At 37.3% G+C, this 19,677-nt stretch overlaps 1 protein-coding gene and 1 non-coding gene across 2 annotated transcripts in view; both read right to left on the bottom strand.

The window, feature by feature from the left end:
- TTLL7 (tubulin tyrosine ligase like 7) overlaps nucleotides 1–19,677 on the bottom strand; it is a 138,846-nt gene that overhangs the window by 52,806 nt on the left and 66,363 nt on the right. The window contains exons 9-13 of the mRNA XM_045835619.1: nucleotides 18,850–19,008; nucleotides 11,433–11,527; nucleotides 6,390–6,537; nucleotides 6,235–6,308; nucleotides 5,260–5,395 (exon numbers count right to left, since the gene is read on the bottom strand). Coding sequence (XP_045691575.1) covers nucleotides 5,260–5,395; nucleotides 6,235–6,308; nucleotides 6,390–6,537; nucleotides 11,433–11,527; nucleotides 18,850–19,008 — 612 coding nt within the window. The remainder of the gene's footprint in view (nucleotides 1–5,259; nucleotides 5,396–6,234; nucleotides 6,309–6,389; nucleotides 6,538–11,432; nucleotides 11,528–18,849; nucleotides 19,009–19,677) is intronic.
- LOC123816611 lies at nucleotides 2,052–2,188 on the bottom strand. Its single transcript, XR_006785314.1, has one exon. It is a non-coding gene; the product is annotated as a small nucleolar RNA SNORA21 (small nucleolar RNA).

Genomic DNA, 19,677 nt, shown 5'->3' with positions numbered 1-19,677 from the left:
TTCTTTTTAGTGGTTGGAAAAATTAAGATCTAGTCTCTTAGCAAGCTTAATGATTGGAATTAAATATCATTGGCTATATTCACTATACAGTGTGTTAGATCTCTAAGACAGACTTACTACTAGTTGCAAGTGTATACATTTAAATAACATCTCTCTGACCCCCCACCCCACCACCAAACCCCTTTTTACTTGAGTTTTTAAAATTCCACATATAAGAGATATTATCCAGTATTTGTCTTTCTCTGTCTGACTTATCTCACTTAGCATTATGTCCTCAAGGTCCATCCATATTGTCACAAATGGCAGGATTTCCTCCCTTCTCACCACAGGACAATATTCCCCTGTAGGGGTACACCACACCATCTATGTCTATTCGCCTATGGACAGGCACTTAGGTTGCTGTTTCCCACAGTGGCTGGACTGATTTACAGTCCCACCATGAGTGTGCAAGGATTCGCTTTCTCCCACATTTTCCCAATACTTGTTACTCTGGTCTTTCTGATAACAGCCATTCAACAGGTGTGAGGTGATACGTCACTGTGGCTGAGATTTGTTCTTCCTTGATGATTAGTGATATGGAGCCCCTTTCACGTGTCTGTTGGACATTTCAATATCTTCTTTGGAAAAATATCTATTAAGTTTCTCTGTCCACTTTGTAATAAAGATGGGGAGTTTTATTGAGTTATATGAATTCAATATACTTTAGCTATCAACTCCTTATTTTAGATATGGTTTACAAAAATATTTTTCCATTCTGTAGGTTGCCTTTTCATTTTTTTGTTTGTTTGCTTCTTTTGCTATGTAGAAGCTCTCAGGTTTGATGTAGTTTCACTTTTGCTTTTCTTTAACTTATCTACAACTCAAAGTAATTAGCCCTTCACCCTAGCACCCTGTAAGAAGAAAGATATGCCTTCTTTTGTGGAAAATAATATCAATTTTTTATGATTCTTTTATAAACAATGTCTGTTAAACAAATAAAAATTATAGGACATTCAAAAAAAACAAAAAACGTGAACCATAATCAAAAGGAAAAAACAATAAAAGGACCCTAAGTAATCCAAACATTAAAATTAACAGACAAGGATTTTAAAATAATTATTATATACATGTTACAGAAAAAAATGAAAAAGGAAACAAAACGAATGAAAGATACTGAATTTTACCAGAGAAGAGAAATTTTAAAAAACCAAATAGATATTCTTGAGCTGACTAACATAATCTAAAATTAAGATGTGACTCAGTATGCTCAATGGTAGTCTAGACACAACAAAAATATGTCAATGAAAATGATCCAACTGAAACATAGACAAAGAGAGAAAAAAAGTAAAACAGAATAGGGCATCAAAGATATATGGGACGCTGTCCAATGATCTAATATATGTGAAACTACAGTCCCATTAAAGAGGCAATATATAAAATACAGCAGAAATATCTAATGAAATTATGAAAGAAAATTTTCCAGAACCGTGAAAGACATTAACCCACATCTTCAAAAAGATGAGAAAACCACAAGCAAGGTAAACAAATCACACACAGACACATCAAAGCCAAAATGCTGAAATAAAAAAAAAGGCAGTCAGGACAAAAGGCATATTCAGAGGAAAAACAAAAATAACAATGGCTGAATTCTGAATAGAAACAACAGAAACCAGGAGACAAAGAAATGACACCTTTAAAAGTACTGAAAGAAAAAAAAGCCTGACATGATAGAATTATATACCCAATTAAACTACTTAAAATGAAGGCAAAGTAAAAGACAATTTCAGGAGAGAAAGGGAGAGAGGAAGGGAAGGAGGGAGGCAGGGAGGGAGGGAAGGAGGGAGGGAAGATGGATCTGAGAGAATTCATACCAAAAAGAATGTGAAATACTAAAGAAAGTTTCCTCAAACTGTAGGAAAGATGAATGACCCTGTTGGAAGTATGAATCTGCAGAATGAAATGAAGAACACAAGAAAGGATCAGTATGTGTATAAATATGAAAGTCTATTTATAAAACTATTCAAGACCACTTGGTGCTCAGAACACAATAATAATGATGGGTTTTTTTAACCCCTTGTCACACCACTGACTGAAGCAAAACTACAGAACATGCTGCCACTTCACCCAAATCGGTGTTTTTACTTTGCTCTTTTTCTTGACGGTTCAGTGGGTCATTAGCGAAAGGCCCAATGAGTGCCTTTCAAAAGGGTAATAATGATGTATGTTGAAGACTATAACACATGTAAAAGTAAAATAAATGATAACAGCACTAAGTCTAGAGAGGAACTAAATAAAATTAAACTGTTAGGGCTTTTATATGGTCTGTGAAGCAGTAAAATACTAATTCAAGGTAGACTATTATGATTTAAGGATGCATATTGTAATTACTTTTTAAAAACTCACATTATGCTGCAAATATAAGTAAAAGCCAATAGTGAAGATGACATAATTAAAAAATGATTTTCCAAAAGAATAAAGGAAGCAAAAATAATAATAGATAGTATAAGTAGAGGAAAAAAGAGCAAAAGACAGACATAAACCCAACTACACCAGTTATTGCGTAAAATGATTTCAAGACACATTGTTGGACTGGATTTAAAAGAAATGTGACCTGACTATATGATAATTACCAGAGGCATTATAAATGTAAGAACACAGATGGGTTGAAAGCAAGGGGATGGACAGCCATGAGACAGAAACAGTAGCCATGAGATAGAAACCCATGTGTCTCTATTACTCATACAGAATGTGACCCAAGAGAAATAAACACTTCATAATGATAAAATAGGAAAGGAATTCACTAGGAAAACATCTTCATAATTTCAAAGTATATGAAACAAAAATCAACAGAACTAAATATACAAATCCTCCTCAGTAACTGGTGCATCAAGTAGGCCAAAAAATATATATATATATAAAAGGACATAGAATATTTGAACAACACTAATAGCCAAGAGTACTTAAGTGACATGTATCAATCTCTGCAACCAACACCTGCACTATACACATTTTTCCAAGTAGACTTGGTACATTTGCTAAAATAAGCACTATATTGAGACATAAAGCAAGTCTCAATTCATTTTACAAGACAAATCAGAATGTTTTCTAACACCAATGAACTAAACCAGAAATCCCTAACAAAAATAAAACTACAAAACTTAATGTATGAAAATTAAGGAACAAACTTCTAAATAACCAAAATAAATATCAGAAAATAATTTTAAATAGCAGTTAATAAAAATACAACATATAAAATTGATAGATATAAGGGCAACATATGAAAATAATTAAATATTTACATCCTGGCAACAAACAAAAAAATGAAAAAATTTAAAAACTATTTACTAGCAACAGTAGCAAAAAAATCAAATACTTAGAATAAATTTAATGAAAGATGCATAAGAACTACACAGCAAAAACTACAAACACAGCCGAGTAATGAAGGACTCAGATACATGGAGATGTGCCATATGAATGGATCAGAGACTCAGTATCGTTAATTCCCCAGAAATTGTTTCACAGGTTTCTCACAGTCCCAATTAAAATCCCAGTAGCCTTTTTTAAAAAAGATTCTCAGGATGATTTTAAAATATATATGGAAATGTAAAAGGTCCTAGAGAGGCCAAACAAGTTTGAAAAAGAACAAATTGAGGGCTTACACTATCTGATTTCAACACTTATTACAAAGCAACATTAGTAAAGAAAGTATAAATATCTGGGCTCACAGGCCAGTGCAACAATGGCACAAGCAGTAACATTTAACCTAGATTTTGAATATAGAGGTAGAAAGGAAATTCAGATTTGAAGCCCATTTATTATGTGTCAAGTAGTTTAATAGACTTTTAATTAACCTCGATTTTATTTTCACAACCAGCTTGATAAGTAGTTTTAATACTACTCGTTTAGTGGCAAGGAAACTATTGATCAAATAGTTTAGGCAAAGGTTACAAAATTAACAGGATGGGGGAACTGCAATTTGAATCTAGGTTTACTTGGTTCCAAAACCCCTAGGTTTCTGCTAGGAAAAGTAGGGATGGAGGAGCAGAATAATGAGGAGAGAGGATAGATTCTAGGAGAGAGAAATCAGATTATAAAACAGGTGAAGAAAATTGAAGGTCTCTCACCGTCTGGGTCAAGACAAACAAAAGGGCCACAGACATAATTCTAATGGTAAGACATTTACACACATCAAAAGATGGAAATTTGGAGGAGAAAAACACTGGGGTATACAATGTTCCTTCTGCTTCTGTCTCTCAAGTCTAGGCAGCTAAAAAAGTGGCTTTGCAACCTTCTGTTGTAGAAGCTGAGTGAAAAGCCCAGATTGCTCATGATTTTTGAATCTCTCAATATAAGAGGCTATCCAAGATACCGAGGATACATCACTGTCAGGGGATGTCAAGTAATATCAAGTACAAAGAGTTTAAATGGGTCCACATAAAGTTATTCACCCAGTGGGACATTAGTAAGCATTATGCAAGCAGAGGCTTGATTAGCACTTGCACCCTGGGCTTGCCCTTTTGAAATTCTCCCTTTTGGAACCCCAAACTACTGAATTAAGAGATCTGGCTACCCTACCCTAGACTATGCATGGAGAAAGAAATACCCAGCAAGCTTCCCAGGTGTTCCAGCTATTTCAAATGAGGCTCTAAACAGGTGAGTGAGGCCATCCTGTGCACCCAGCCCCAGGTGCCCTTTCAGATAAATGAAGTGAATCATAGCTTGATTCTCAAGATAAGCAGAAGGAACCACTCAAGAGTGCAGAATAATAAGCAAATAAATGAAGTGGTTTATGCTGCAATAGATAACTGACAGACCCTGTAGTAAGGTCAACAGATCGCTGTGTGTGGGTGGTAGAAAGTTTGCGGGTATGCGTATGTGTTTGCACCACCTCTCACAGCCAGGCCTACGCAGTCGTGGGAAAAGAATACTGTTTAATGTCAGTTACACTACAAATAACAACAGCATCACAAACCCCTTGGTAAATACAACAGATTTTTTTTATTCAGTTACACATACACATTTCTATTGTAAGACATGTTTATTAAAATAGATTGGTATTACAACATAATATCAACATTCTCTAATGTATAATTTGTCTTGTTAGACATCTTATTTTTGAAATCACTTGGTTGGTTATGAAATGTTACCAGCTGTTAAAATGGAAGCAAGTACATCTTCAATATAAAACTTTTCTATATGTGGGACTGAGGTAGGTTGTTTTTCAAGACATATTATTTTGCTTAATTTTTTTTCCCTCTGTATAAACACGCATTCCTTTACCTTCATCTTTTTCAAAGGATTATTCAGCTCTCGCTGGAATGAAGCTGCTCTTCCTGAAAGAAAGGTCTGAAAGGCAGCAGCCAACAAATTTTCATACTTTTCAAGTAGAGTCTTATCTTCAGGAGGATAAATTCGTCTACAATAAAGTCAGATAAACCAACTTGTGTAAAAGAAGCTATTATATTGTTAAGAGTGAAGGTCAACTACATCGATAATCCATGACCACCTATTCTGCCAGGCACTTCACTAGGTGTCAAAAATAAAGATGTATATAGTTATGAAAAATACATAAATTGTCATCTGTCACACACACAAAGTTTATCTAGAGAATTATCTTAAACAGATGATACAATATAAGGGTTTAGTTAGAAGTAGGTGGTTGGAAAACCATTGCAATTGGGCATATTGAAGGAATACAGAACTTTATGGGAGAAAGTTTAGGTGATGAGGGATAATTTGGAAGTTTTGGATTTAGTCCAGTTACTGGAGGAACTTAGGGAACACCCTTTTGTCCCATCGCAGCAGATACTGTAGAGGGAAGGGTTCCAGTTCATCAGGGTCTACACGCTTGCTACTGTCTCATGCCTGGCTCTTTCAAACATTTTCATTATTTGCCTGGTTTCTGATACATTAAGAGTTTAAAACAAAATATAGCAACCACTCTGAACTGACAGAAATAATACTAGAACTGAAACCTGACTTCCTCAAAATACCACATTGTAACCAAATAAGGACAAGATACTCTCAGATTTAAAAGGCCTCACATAACCCCCATCAAGGCTGGTTAGCAGGGGTCTCCCAAACCTGCACCATCTAGTTGCTGATGACCTTTTCATCCCAGAAAAATGTTAAACAAAAGCACTTACTTAAAGTAAAATAAATAGTGCTTAAAACATGCCTAAATGGTTATAAAATGTAGACTAATTGTATTGACACTTAACTTGCACTATCTATATAAAAAGGAAGTGCACTTGCCTATAATTCCCCATATGTCGATTTTCATGTTCTTCTTTGGAGATCTGCTTTCGTACTTGAGCGAGTCTCTCTTTCTAGAATAAAGAAATTTTACAAATAAAACCCGAGAAATGAATTATGCAATTCAAAATGTGGGTGTGTTAAAATTTTCATACCAACTCCTCTTTCCGCCTCTCCAACTGATGTCTCTGCTGTTCCCAGTCTGAGGAACCTGGTAAGAGCCTTCTCATTGAATTTTGACCATAAAGCCTCCTTTGAGCCTCAGCTTTTTGTTTGGCCAAGTTTCTCCTTTTATCACTGGTCCTAAAATATAAAACACAAGACCATATTCTAGAATTCACAAAAACTCTGATCTTATCCCTGGGAGATTAGCAGGAAAGGAGACACAGTGAAGATGAACCAATGTTTACTAAGTTATATATTCACACTATATTCACCTAAGCATCCATCAGATAAGTGTCTCTCTATGTTAAACAGAAATTCTGAAGGTAACCGAAAAAAACTGGAAACAGCTGAACAACTTACTATCCGTACAAGCTGAGGTCGATTACCTGTTAAGTCTGTTTCCCCATCTATTAAATGATAACATAATGTTTCCCTCCTACAGCTCTTACAAACATTAGCTCATGATAACATTAATGGGTCCTTCATAAATGTTGGTTCCTTTCTCCTCCTTCGACCAATTCCATTAGTATTGAAGCACTCTCACTTACACTGACCGCTGAAGTACATTTTCAATTCTGACTGAAATCCTAGTCTAACAATCATTATTTATTTGAAAACTTCTGTACAGTCCTTCTCATTTTTGCCCAATCTTGAAAATTTAGTTTCAGATGTCTGATTTTTATGGTGGAAAGCCCTGTTGCAAGATTGCCTCCCAGTGAAACTAGCTCCTCCCTCTTCCACCCTGTGGAGCTGTGCAATCGGTGGAGAGTTACTGATTCATGAGCAGAGTTCCAGCTTTGCACAACCACAAAGTTCTGGGGAAGGATGGTGGTGATGGCTGCACAACAATGTGCATCTAGTTAATGCCACTGAATTGCACAATTAAAAATGGTTAAGATAGTAAATTTCATGTTAAGTATATTTTACCAAAAACTTTTTTAAATGAGTTGACATTCACCAGAGGAACAAAGCTGAAAGTACATTTCAATGTGAGTACGTGCAAAACCATGAACATGTGAGACAGCGCCACACATGCATTCTTAGAAAAATTAATTCTGAGGCGAGGAAAAGAACAAAAAGTGGCCATACGTGTGAGAGATGCATAAGCCAGACCAAACACTGTCTCATATGCAATCTAAGATTAAAAATGCCTTGATGCAGTACTGAAACTTTATCTGGAAACAAGAGTGTGGAAACAATCTTATCAGAATATCAGAGTTTATAAACATTGGCATTGCAATATTGGCATTCCTCAGGGCTCTGCTGCCCAGGCCCTTCACTTCTCAATATGTGCACCCCAACTGTGTGCTCTCACCTGTCAGATGCAATGGCATCGGTACGCGTATGCGGGTGTCAGCCAGATAGATCTCTCCGCCTCCTGGGGCACTGAATATCAAATTTCCCACTTAACAATTCTGTGGAGGTCTCAAAGCACCTCAGAATTAGCATGTTTAAAACTGAACTATCTCTCTCTCTCTCTACCTTCCCCCATCACTCCTCTAAATCTATTTCTCACCTAAAAATTTTATCTAAATCAATGATGTATTATCAAACAAGGCATCCAAGCCAGAAACCTGGGAATCAGGGAGACACTGAGTTCCTAGTGCCCACTGCAATGGTAGTGGGCACGCAGTACACACTTGTTAATTGGCTTGCAGAGCAACAGAGTGGAGCAAGGCTGAAAAATGGGGAGGGAGTTAGTGCTAGAAGAAAAAAGAAAACTAGTAACATAATCCAGAAGAGAAATGAGAAGTTCTGAAACTTGGTGAGACTGAAAATTAAATGGTAGTCATACAGTTGACAGGACTCAGCTGATTCATAATAAAGGAAAGATATAAAGATAACTCTCAGCTTTCTAGCCTGGACATTTATGTGGATGGTTCCTAGACTCTGTTTTAAAGATTCTAATATAATACTTATAAAGAAAAAAGATTCCTCTTATCAAGACACTACTACCCCCACTACACAAGACTGCATTTTTCTTTTATTACCAAAAAAATACTTTTTCTTACTTACTATTATTTTACCATTGACTATTTTTGTTTATTATTTTTTCCTGTTCTGCATATAGCCCCTTTTGTACTCTTTGTCTCTGAAGACCCCAAGCCAAATGTTTCAGAAAATTATTTGAATCTGAACTCAAATAACATTGTACCATCCAAGTACTAAGTGGATCAATTCTGGCCCCTTGATCTGAGGTTCTGTACTCTCAGGGGCTGAGATGGAACACACTGAGCAATCCACACTCTTCCGGATTTTCCTGAGACTAAACGTATACACTTGCACTAGGAATTTGGGGGTATATATGGAGCCATACTATAAGCAATGCATTATATTAATAATTGTGTAAAATAACAACATATATACTCCTTGACTTCAAGGAGCTTAAGTCAAATTGAAAAATCAGCCATGCCCAGGTAGAATAGCACAGAGCATAAAAGAGTGAACAAACATGATAGGCCATGTACTATGCAGACTATAATTCCTCTTGGAGTTCAAAGAAGAAAAAATTAACTTGTGCTAGAAAGAAGATACCATAATAAAGGATGGAATTTGAGTAATAAAGGATGCCATCCATAATAAAGGATGGCAATAACCAAAGGCATCCAAGGTAAGGAACAGAATAAATCATCAATTAGACTGGCCAAAACATGTGAGAAAAATAGTAAGAAAATCAGCTTAACTAAATTTGGGTTGGAGAGAAATAGGAAATAAGATGGAAAAGCTAAGGTTAAGTTTTATTTTGAAAGGAGCTTAGACTAACTGTTGCCAACAGAAATCCATTTAGGTTCTTGAGCAGAAAGATAACAAAATTAAAAAAAGATCATTGTGACAGTCTGATTAAAATGAATGTAAATAGGGAATCACAGAACAATTTGTTCTATCTGAAGTAAAACAGTCCATATAAAAATTAATCCAATAATAGAATTTTCCCAGCATTCTTAGTTCCTGCTCATGTTCCCACAAGGTGCCCATCTCATACTTGGCGACACTGGAGTACAAGTATGCCCCTCCACGCCCCCAGTGCTCTCCATGTGGTTGAAGAGGAAAGGCACATCGGCAGCACAAGCTTCATTAGCATATTCTCTAAATGTTAACAACTGTGCTAAATTCCTAAGTGGAACAACACTAAGGAAAACAAGGAAGATGAAGTCCAACATTTCCTTAGAGTTAAGTCTAGAAATGTCTCACTGTTTAAATGTGTACCTCTCACTTTTAAGGAGACTAAAAATACCCATGGATAAGGTCCTGAATTGATGCTGTCATTGGCAAGGTCAAAAGACTTGCACACACACACACACAAAAAATTCAAGGCCTACTTATACAATAATAGTAAATGCAAAAAAATTATAGGCATATTGCTTAAGTAATCCAAAATCTGATGCTAAGCTAAACAAAAATTTCTCATTCCACATTACTTTTTTTCTATTCATTTATCATAATTGAAATATCAACAGAATTTAGGCAAATCATCCTTCCATCAAGCAAAAGGAGGAGTCATATAAAAATTTTTGAACAAGTTTGTATGCCTATCTCTTTTTTAAATGATGCTTTCCATTGAAGCTACATTTTAATCAGGCATCTCCTAAGTGCTTGGAAAACATTCAAAATAAATAAATTGCTTGGAGGCATCCCACAACTTCTCTAGAGCTCTTAAAATAACAAGTAGAAACTGAAATCATAAAATCCCTAAGAATAAATTACCTCCAAGGTCCTTTAATCCAACACCCTAAATGCTGTTTCAATATTTATAATTGCAAACAACTCATTACTTCTCTGAGAAGTTCAGTTAAACTTTTAAAAATTTTACTTTATTACGAGCCAAAAGCTTTCCCAGATAATAGCGTTTTGAATATGCGACATCCACGGTCACGCACACTGCAGCCAGCAATCCCACTTCTGGGTATATACCCAGAGGAGCTGGAGTTAGGATTCAGGGATATCCACACTCTCATATACACTGCAGCAATTTTCACAATAGCCAAGACATGGAAGCAACCTAAATGTTCATCAATGGATAAAGATAATGTGGTGGCCCTGACTGGTGTGGCTCAGTTGATAGGGCATCATCCCACAAAGCAAGAGGTCATCGGTTCAACTCCCGGTCAAGGCACCTGCCTGGGTACTGGGCCAGTTCTCAGTCTGGGCTCATGTGACAGGCAACAAATCCATGTTTTTCTCACACATCCAATGTTTCTCTCCCTCTCTTCCTCCCTCCCTTTTCCTGTCTTTGAAAATAAATAAATAAAATTTTTATTTTTTTTAAAGATTTTATTTATTTATTTTTAGAGAGGGAAGGGAGGGAGAGAGAGAGAGAAAGAGAGAGAGAGAGAGAGAGAGACATCAATGTGCGGTTGCTGGGGGCCGTGGCCTGCAACCCAGGTATGTGCTCTGACTGGGAATGGAACCTGCGATACTTGGTTCACAGCCCGCGCTCAATCCACTGAGCTACGCCAGCCAGGGCAATAAATAAAAATTTTAAAAGAGAAATAAAATATGGTGTGAACATACAATGGAATATTATTATTAAGCCTTAAAAAAAAACTCCCATTGGAAGATTAACCCTCACTTATTTGTTTACTTTTATGTCTACTCTCTTTTCTGTTTACCCAGGCAGCAAGATATAATGGGAAGAACTCTGGGATAGAAAGATAAGGAAATCAATGTTTGAGGGGTTTTTTACTTCCTGAATGACCTGCTTTAGTTTCTTCTTGTAAGGTGAGGAAGATAATCTAGAAGGTATCATAAGGTATTCCCCAATTCAACCTTATACTCTATATTAAATAATTATATCAATACTGTAACTTAACCATTGTTTACTATAGAATCAGAGCATTAAGTGGGGAAAAGGAAAAACAAATCACGTGTTAGAAGAGGAGAAAAGACTTTTAAAAAGAAGAAAACTAAATGGGTTTGAATGGAATTAAGAAATTCAAAACATAAAATACAAAAAGTTCAAGCAATCCCACATATAAATGAAGGTTCTGTGGCAAATGCAGTGAAAAAAACTCCGAGGGACGGGGACACCTCACCTGATGTTCAGCAGCTTCAGTGCGTTTAGCAGCACTCCTCTCTTCACGTCGTAGTCTATTTTCTGGTCGGTTCCGAAGCTCGGAGCTCGGTTGATCTAGAATTAACAAAGAAAACATGAGAGTAGCCAAACGTGGGCAGGCCAATAATTATTCAATACATATACGTTCATCTTTTTTTTATATTGTATTGATTATGTAATTACAGTTATGCCAATTCCCACCCCCCTTTGTCCTCCTCCACCCAGCACCCCTCATTCCCTCCAGCAATCCCCCGCCTTAGTTCATGTCCATGGTTACGCACGTAAGTTCTTTGGCTTCTCCATTTCCTCTACTCCGCTTTACATCCCCCTATCTGTTCTGAACCTACCAATTTGTACTTCTTAATCCCTGCACCTTTTCCATATCCTCCCGCTTCTACCTCCCAACTGATAACTTTCCAAATGATCTCCATATCTATGATTTTGTTCCTATTCTGCTAGCTTGTTTAGTTTGTTTTCTTTATATTCAATTTTTGATAATTGTGAATTTATTGCCACTTTAATGTTCATGGTTTTTTTCTTTTTTTCTTAAATAAGTCCCTTTAACACTTCCTCTAATAATGGCTGGGTGATGATGAACTCTTTTAACTTTAATTTGTCTGGGAAGCACTTTATCTGCCCTTCCATTCTAAATGATAACTTTGCTAGATGGAGTAATCTAGGTTGTAAGTCCTTGCTTATCATGACTTTGAATACTTCTTGCCAGTTCCTTCTACTCTGCAAACTTTCTTCTGAGAAACCAGCTGATAGTCTTACAGAAACTCCTTTGAAGGTAATTCTCTGCCTTTCCCTTGCTGCTTTCAAGCTTCTCTCTTTATCTTTAACCTTTGGCATTTTAATTATGATGTGCTTGGTGTGATCCTCTTTGGGTCCATCTTGTTTGGGACTCTCTGTGCTTCCTGGACTTGTATGTCTATTTCCTTCACCAAATAAAGGAAGTCTTTTTCATTATTTTTTCAGGTAAGTTTTCAATTTCTTGCTCATTCTCTTCTCCTTTCAGCACCCCTGTGATTTAAAAGTTGGATATTTGAAGTTGTCCCAGAGACACCCTAGCCTATCCTCATTTTTTTAAATCTTTTTTCTTTTTGCTGTTCTAATTGAGTGTTTTTAACTCCTTCCACTCCAAATCATTGATTTCATTCTCAGCTTCATCCACTCCTCTGCTGATTCCCTGTACTTTTTTTCTTTATTTCACTTAGTGTGACTTTCATTTCTGCCTGGGTCTTTTTTATGCTGTTGAAGTTCCCAATGAGTTCCTTGAGCATCCTGATAACCTGTGTTTTGAACTCTGCATCTGACAGATGGCTTATCTCCATTTTGTTTAGTTTTTTTTTTTTTTTTGGGGGGGGGTGGGGGGAGTTTTGCTCTGTTCTTTCATTTGGGTCATATTTCTTTGTGTCATTTGGCAACCTTCCTCTGTTTGTTTCCATGTATTAGATAGAGCTGCTTTGACTCCCTGTCTTAGTAGTGTGGCCTATTGTAGAGTAAGTTGCAGCATAAAATCCCTAAGAATAAGATAAGAATAAAACTGCACACCAGTAAGTTAGATGGCACAGGGCCTTACATAATTGCCAGGGTGGGACAACCCGTGTGAACCAGGTTGATAGAATCTCAGATGTGGTATCAATGCTCTGTGGCTGTGTGTGACATTCACCCTGATTATAAGACACTTTAGTTTCTCCCCATATGCCACTGGTGCCTTTCCACCTGCTTCCCCAGTGCTGGAGCCCGGAGGGAGTGAGTCTGCATAATTCCTAAGTCCATTTCAGACCCTTTAGGAAGAGACACCTGAGAATCCTGCAATTCCTTCTTCTGCCCCAAACCCCACTGGTTTTCACAGCTGGAAGTTATGGGAACTTATCTTCCTGGCACTGGAACCCTGGACTGGGCAGTAGGGTGTGGGGCTGGGATCCCTCACTCCCGCAGTATCCCTCCCAATTTGTATCCACCACATGTAGGCATGGGACTGCTCATTCCACATCTTGGTGTCTCTGCATCTCTCCTCCTCCTACCATCAGGATTAATGTTGCTTCTTTAATTCCTTGGTTGTAGGGTTTCCATACAGCTTGATTTTCAGATGATTCTGGGTGAAAGTCGTTTTGTATTTTAGTTGTAATTTTTGCTATGGTTTTCAGGGAGTTGAGGTGTGTTTACCTATGCCTCCATCTTGACCAGAAGCCTGAGACTGTATTTGTTAATCTACTATGGGACCCCCAACCAGCAGAAGGAGTCTAGAATCCATCTCAAAGCTCTACGTGGTAGATGGCCTGGTTACTAACACCACACCTCTCTTCGCCATCTCCCTACATCAGGCTGCTGCAAGGAACTGTCGTCACAGTCCCCTTCCCCCTGCTGCCTTGGCTCCAGATCTTCACTTAGCCAACCTGCCCTCTCCCGCCTCTCCACTCTCTCCAACCCATTCACCCATGCCCTCTAAGTTTTGAGTGTAGAGAAGTTAAAGTGACACATCCTGTATAATAATAATAATGTAATGAAGATAATATGTATGTTACCAATAGTGTAATAATTATATGCATGCATGCATTTAGCATATAGAAACTATCAGTGCCCTCTTTTCACTGCCTCAATTTTCTGGATAAATTCATCTATTGCTGCCTAAAAAAAAAAACAAAGTTTGTTTCTTTTACCTGGATCAAACAAGATTCATCAATTTTCATTTTCAAAGGCACTGACTATATATATTACTCAGCAGATACCACCAAGAGCAGCTGCAGACTAAACTCTATGAGCTTTTCTAACTGTATAAGGACTCCTCAGAATAAATGAGCCATTTGTGGTTGTTCTACATCATTTCTGACATCATTGCCAGGATTTCATTAAGACAAAAAATAAAAAGTAACTCTATATACCCAGAAATCCTTTACACAATACACTACCACTTCAAGAGCTGGAGTTTTGTTTTTGTCTTTGTTGTTGTTGGGTTTTCTTGTTGTTGTTATGAAAATGTAACTGGAATAGCAAGTGTTTAAGGAAATTCCTTACTCAAGTTGGTTGGTTAGAACACTGCTGAGTTCAGCAGCTCAGTGTCATGGCCACCACGTAACTCCACAGGCTATCTAAAAACATATATGCTACTGGTCATAGATGAGGGTACTCTTACACAAATCCATCACAAGAGACAAGATAACCGAGGGCATGCATTTTACAACTGGCAGCTGAAAGAAATACCATATTGTACTTAAAAAATCATCCAGGAACACAAATGCCTCTAATTAGGAATGTGGCCCAGGATCACTGACGAAAAATTAGTACTAAACAGGAGTTAAACAAACAACAAAAAGATTACCTGCAATCTGACTACCTAGTGTATTGTTAACCATCTAATAAAAGATATTCCAGATCTTTGCTACACATACATATTTATAATATTCATTTTACCTTCTCCACATGTCTATGTTATCTCTACTAATTTTACAGTCCAAGTTTGTCTCTTAACAATGTATCATGAAAATCTTTCATGCCATCATTTTGATGGGTACATGATAGTCTTTTTATAGAGATGTGCCAAACTGTGCTTTTATAGAGATAGGCCACACTGAATTATTCCTTTGCCAATTTCTGATTTAGAAAGTGATTAACATATTCCTGTCTGTGTGCTCTGCTCTTCAGGGAAGGGAGTAGCTTGATAATTGCAAGAACATCCATTTATTCCAGGTAAATTTGAGAAAGGGAGTTTATTAATGTGCTACTTCAAAGCTGTAAGTATTATCTCTTACAAGTGCAGACAAAGGGTAATGTATTTTAAATGAAAAAAAGTTTCAACCATTCCATAGTGACTCAAATCTCTGGAATTTGAAATACAATTAATGGTACTTCTGCTATTACATGTAACAGGATTATAAAATAAACCAGATATTTAGGAACTGATGATTAAGTGGCTTACTGAAATGTTATGCATCTGTACAGAGTCCTTAGGTGTTCATTATAAAACTGCAGCCTGGAGTTCTGGCAGGCATATCCCTCACCCCGGATGGTAACGACATTTGGTACCACACAATCTCAGACCCCTGTCTTGTGTATTGCAAATTTTCCCCCTTTTATGTGATAAAGTTTCTTTTATCACATAAAAAAAATTGGTCTATGAAGAAATATACCCAATTATACTAATATGTGAGAAGGTAGAAAAACTTTTTTCAATTAAAATTTTGGATATTTTTAAAGTTTTATGACAGAGGTAGAGAAACAATAAAAGAACCACAAATGGCTGACAGAAGAAACTCTGAAAATTAAGGCTCCATACAGCCAAAACTTTGCTCTGTAATGTTGACTGCTTCTTTAATTCACATTGCCTACCCCACTTCTAAAACAGACAAACCCTAGCAGATGTTATAGTCTTAAAACTCGGCAGCTTGTAAATACATGCAAAAATGAAAATTGTTAGAAAGCAAATTAAAGTAATAAATGTTATTTATTAACCATTTAAATCATTGCTGTATTATCAAAATAAGCACAAACATTTCACGCACATAAAAAAGAATCCACAATAGAGTCTGTGCTCCTAAATTAGTGTCGTTCCTTCTGCCCAGTAACTTCCCCTGACCCCACCCCCATTTCTCTAGGCCCCAAGCCCCTATCCCACTTTCCAAAGCCTTAAACACCATGCTCAGTTGTTGCCGCCTCTGTAAAGATTTCTTTAACTCTTACGTACACACATGTACAAAGAGAAAGTAATCACTGTACTCTTTGTGCTGGTACCCTGTTTCATATTCATACCCACAATTCTTACTATAAAACACAAAATCCGAGTCCCTAAAAGACCAGCACATATTTTGTCTTTATTCTTCTTATATTTCCACCACCTGGCACAATCACTTATTGAAAGTAATTCAAGGATACTTTAGCCCTGGCTGGGTGGTTCAGTTGGTTGGAGTGTTGTCTCATATACCAAAAGGATGCAAGTTCAATTCCTAGTAGATGCATGTATGGGAAGCAATCTCTCTCTCTCTCTCTCTCTTGCTCTCTCTCTTTCTCCACTTCTCCTCCCCCGACCCCTTCTCTCTAAGTCAATAAAAAACATATCTTTGGGTGAAGATTTTTAAAAAGTGTTTTTAATAAAGTGCTCATAATTTTAAAAGGCCAACTTTTAATCATTTATTTTCAAGATATTTACAGCTCTGGCCAGGTAGTTCAGTTGGTTAGAGTGGCATCAGCTATGCCAAGCTTGTGAGTTTGATCTCTGGTCAGGGCACATACAAGAAGCAATCAATAAATTCAACAAATCAATCTGTCTGTGTCTCTCTCTCCCCCTGCCACCCTTTCTAAAAATCAGTAAACATGTCATCCTCGAGTGAGGATTTTTTAAAAATTCAAATTGCTAAAAAAAGGATACTTAAAGTATTAGAAGTATACTGATACTCCACCCAATTTCCATGTTTATCCCTAAAAATGTGTTCTATGCTTGAAATTTCTGCAATTTGTCACTACAATTAGTAACTGGCACTTATTCCAGTGAAAGAAGTTATCACGTTCTCAGAAGTACTTTCTACCTCACTCCACTGGATGGCGCCAAAAGGTTTTTAACAGCATACTAGAATTGCAACAATAGCAGCTGGGAGAAAATACAAAGCAGCAAAATCTACATAAAATTCTTTTCACTGTTTTAATATAATAAATGTTCATTAACCACAGCTGTTGGCTATTGTGTATTTTTAATGGCTCTGATTGATCCAGAAATGATGAAAATGACTAGAAAATTAAAATATGTCTATGCAAACAATGCTGTCTGAAAGTTGGTTATTATGGAATTTTTTAATGGTTCTTAGAGATGTGGAAATGATGAAGGAGAGAATAAAGTATGAAGAAACATTAATGCAAACAATGGTATTTTGAGCCTTTAAAACAAAAAAGAGAAGTCAACCATTCAGTCAATTCTGATTTACCAAGCTAACGCTCCAGTTAGGCCACCACCTGCTTTTAAAAACAGGTTATTAAATTTCTATAAAGTCATCATTCCCTTCAGTTCCCTACCCTTTCAGTTCCAACTCACGCATGCACCTTCATTTCTTCCCCACCCATCAAGCATACAAGATAAGCAGCAGGGGTAGAAAAAAGATACTGCCGAGAGCAGGAAAGGATGACTGCAGACAACATAATAAACCTAAGGAAGACAGTGTCAGTCAGGCCTTAGTGAAGTGAAGGGCCCCTGAGTGCAGCCAAATGCTTTGATACCTGATGGAGGAAGCTAAAGGGTAAGCAAAGTGCCTCCCATTTGTCTTATTTGCAGGATCCCAGCAGGAGGAAAATTTGAACACCTGACAGAACTGTACTTGATTGGAAATATACACATCATTTCCTCATAGTAGATTCAAAACCCTCACAAAACCATTGACCCCCACACTGAAAGTGTTCTTTCCTAAAAATAGATTTTGAATGTTTTGATCTCAACTATTACTCATTCAATTTGCTTTTGCAAAACTTGATATTATATTAAAGATGTAACTGTCAACTTTTAAATCATTAACAAAAATAAGAGATAATCAACTTAAAATGAAAGGTAATTGTTGATTATATCTTCTATAGCAATATGTTCCTTAAAAATATAACTAGTCTGGTAAATGCTAAGTGTTTCGATATGCGCTATTTTCCTAAACATGGTATTTCATGGCCATGAACTCTACGACCCCAGATCAGGGTACTGCTGAGTGGGGCCACATGACTTCTAAGGTGTCTCCTGGATACATTCTGAATATAAATAAGAATGGAAGAAAAGGCACCAAAATCTTAAAAAGAGATCATTCTTATTTTTTCCTTTATATTATTCTATATTTTCCATGTGTTGCTCGACCTTTTATCAATAAAAGGAAAATAATGATGACTCTGCCCATATCAGGAACTGGCAGCAAACCCAAAGGCACATGGTGGACAGGCTGGACACAAGAGGAGCCCCCAGGACAGAGCATGGCCACAGGGGAGACGTCATGCCACTGGGGTGCTAGGTAGTAAATACTGATGAATGAGCCCAGGGGAGCCTCTCCCTTGGAGAGTGTGAAGGCCAGGCACCCGTAGGGAGAGGGGAAAGGCAACATCCACAAGTCATGAGGTGGCAGAAGCTGTGAGGCTGAGAAAGTATTGGAGAAAGTAGATTAAAAATCAGTAAAAGCAGATCCACACATAAATTTGAAATTTCTGGCCTAGAAATTCAATGCTAATTTGGGAAAAATAATATCAAACATACATTGATCCTTTCTTAGAGCTGTTCTACCCCATGAATTTTCATTTTCTTCCTCCCACATACTGCCTTCATGCCTCTTTCTGCTCAGTTAATGAGGCAACTGTACCAAATACACATTTTAAAAACATTTCTTTTAATACACAAGAACAGTGGTAACGTCTCTTTCTTTTTAAAAAAAATGTCTTACCTCCAGAAGCCATGGCTTTAGTTTTCTGTCCAACAAAATATCAAATCCTAGGACCTCGAAGCAGACACTGTCACTTCCCGGAGGCTGACCGGGCCGGCACATCCGATACGCATGCAGGACATGAGGTTCTGCCACAATCAGGGTCTTAACAACCAACTCCTGCAAGTGTAGATTGTTTTTAAAAGGTGAAAATGCCTTCCTTCTTTCTCATTTACACAAGTGGCAATGAGGCCTGGACTTACAGACTGGCCCTATGGCATCAAGCCCCCACCACTGCTCTGAGTTCAGCTCACCCAGCTCTTTCCCTTCCCTGCAAGCTCGAGCCATGCTTGTCTTCTCTGGGCTCCTTGTAGTAATGGTTCCCTCGTCCTGGAACACTCTCCCACCGATATTCCCTTGTCTGAATCCTTGATATTCCTATCCCTGACCCTGGAGTCAAAAATGGCCACCTACCACCCCTTACCACATGACTACCAGCATAGAACCACTGATCTTTTTTTTGTTTTGTTAGAACAGCATCCTTGTCTGTTTTATTACAACCCCATTCCCAGTGCCCACAACAGTGCCTAGCATAGGAGAGCTGGGTATCTTTGTGCAGTGATGATTTCACAGTTCACAAAGTTTACATGAGATGAAAGTACTGCCAGTGCATGAACTGATGTGACTCCCAGTGAAAATGAGTTTGATACCCCTGCCCTATTGGCTTCCATGCGGAGACTACTTCATTCTTTTTTGTCTGATATCTAAGAACTTTGGATTTACATTCTGTTTACATTCTATGAAAAAATAAGGAGTAAAAAACATCAACCAACAAAACAATCAACAAAA

The sequence above is a fragment of the Phyllostomus hastatus genome, unplaced genomic scaffold (assembly GCF_019186645.2).
Source record: "Phyllostomus hastatus isolate PE091 unplaced genomic scaffold, TTU_PhHast_1.1 phas_contig_209, whole genome shotgun sequence".
Lineage (NCBI taxonomy): Eukaryota > Metazoa > Chordata > Mammalia > Chiroptera > Phyllostomidae > Phyllostomus > Phyllostomus hastatus.
Note: the sequence above shows the minus strand (reverse complement) of the source record. Positions and strands in the feature narration are given on the sequence as shown.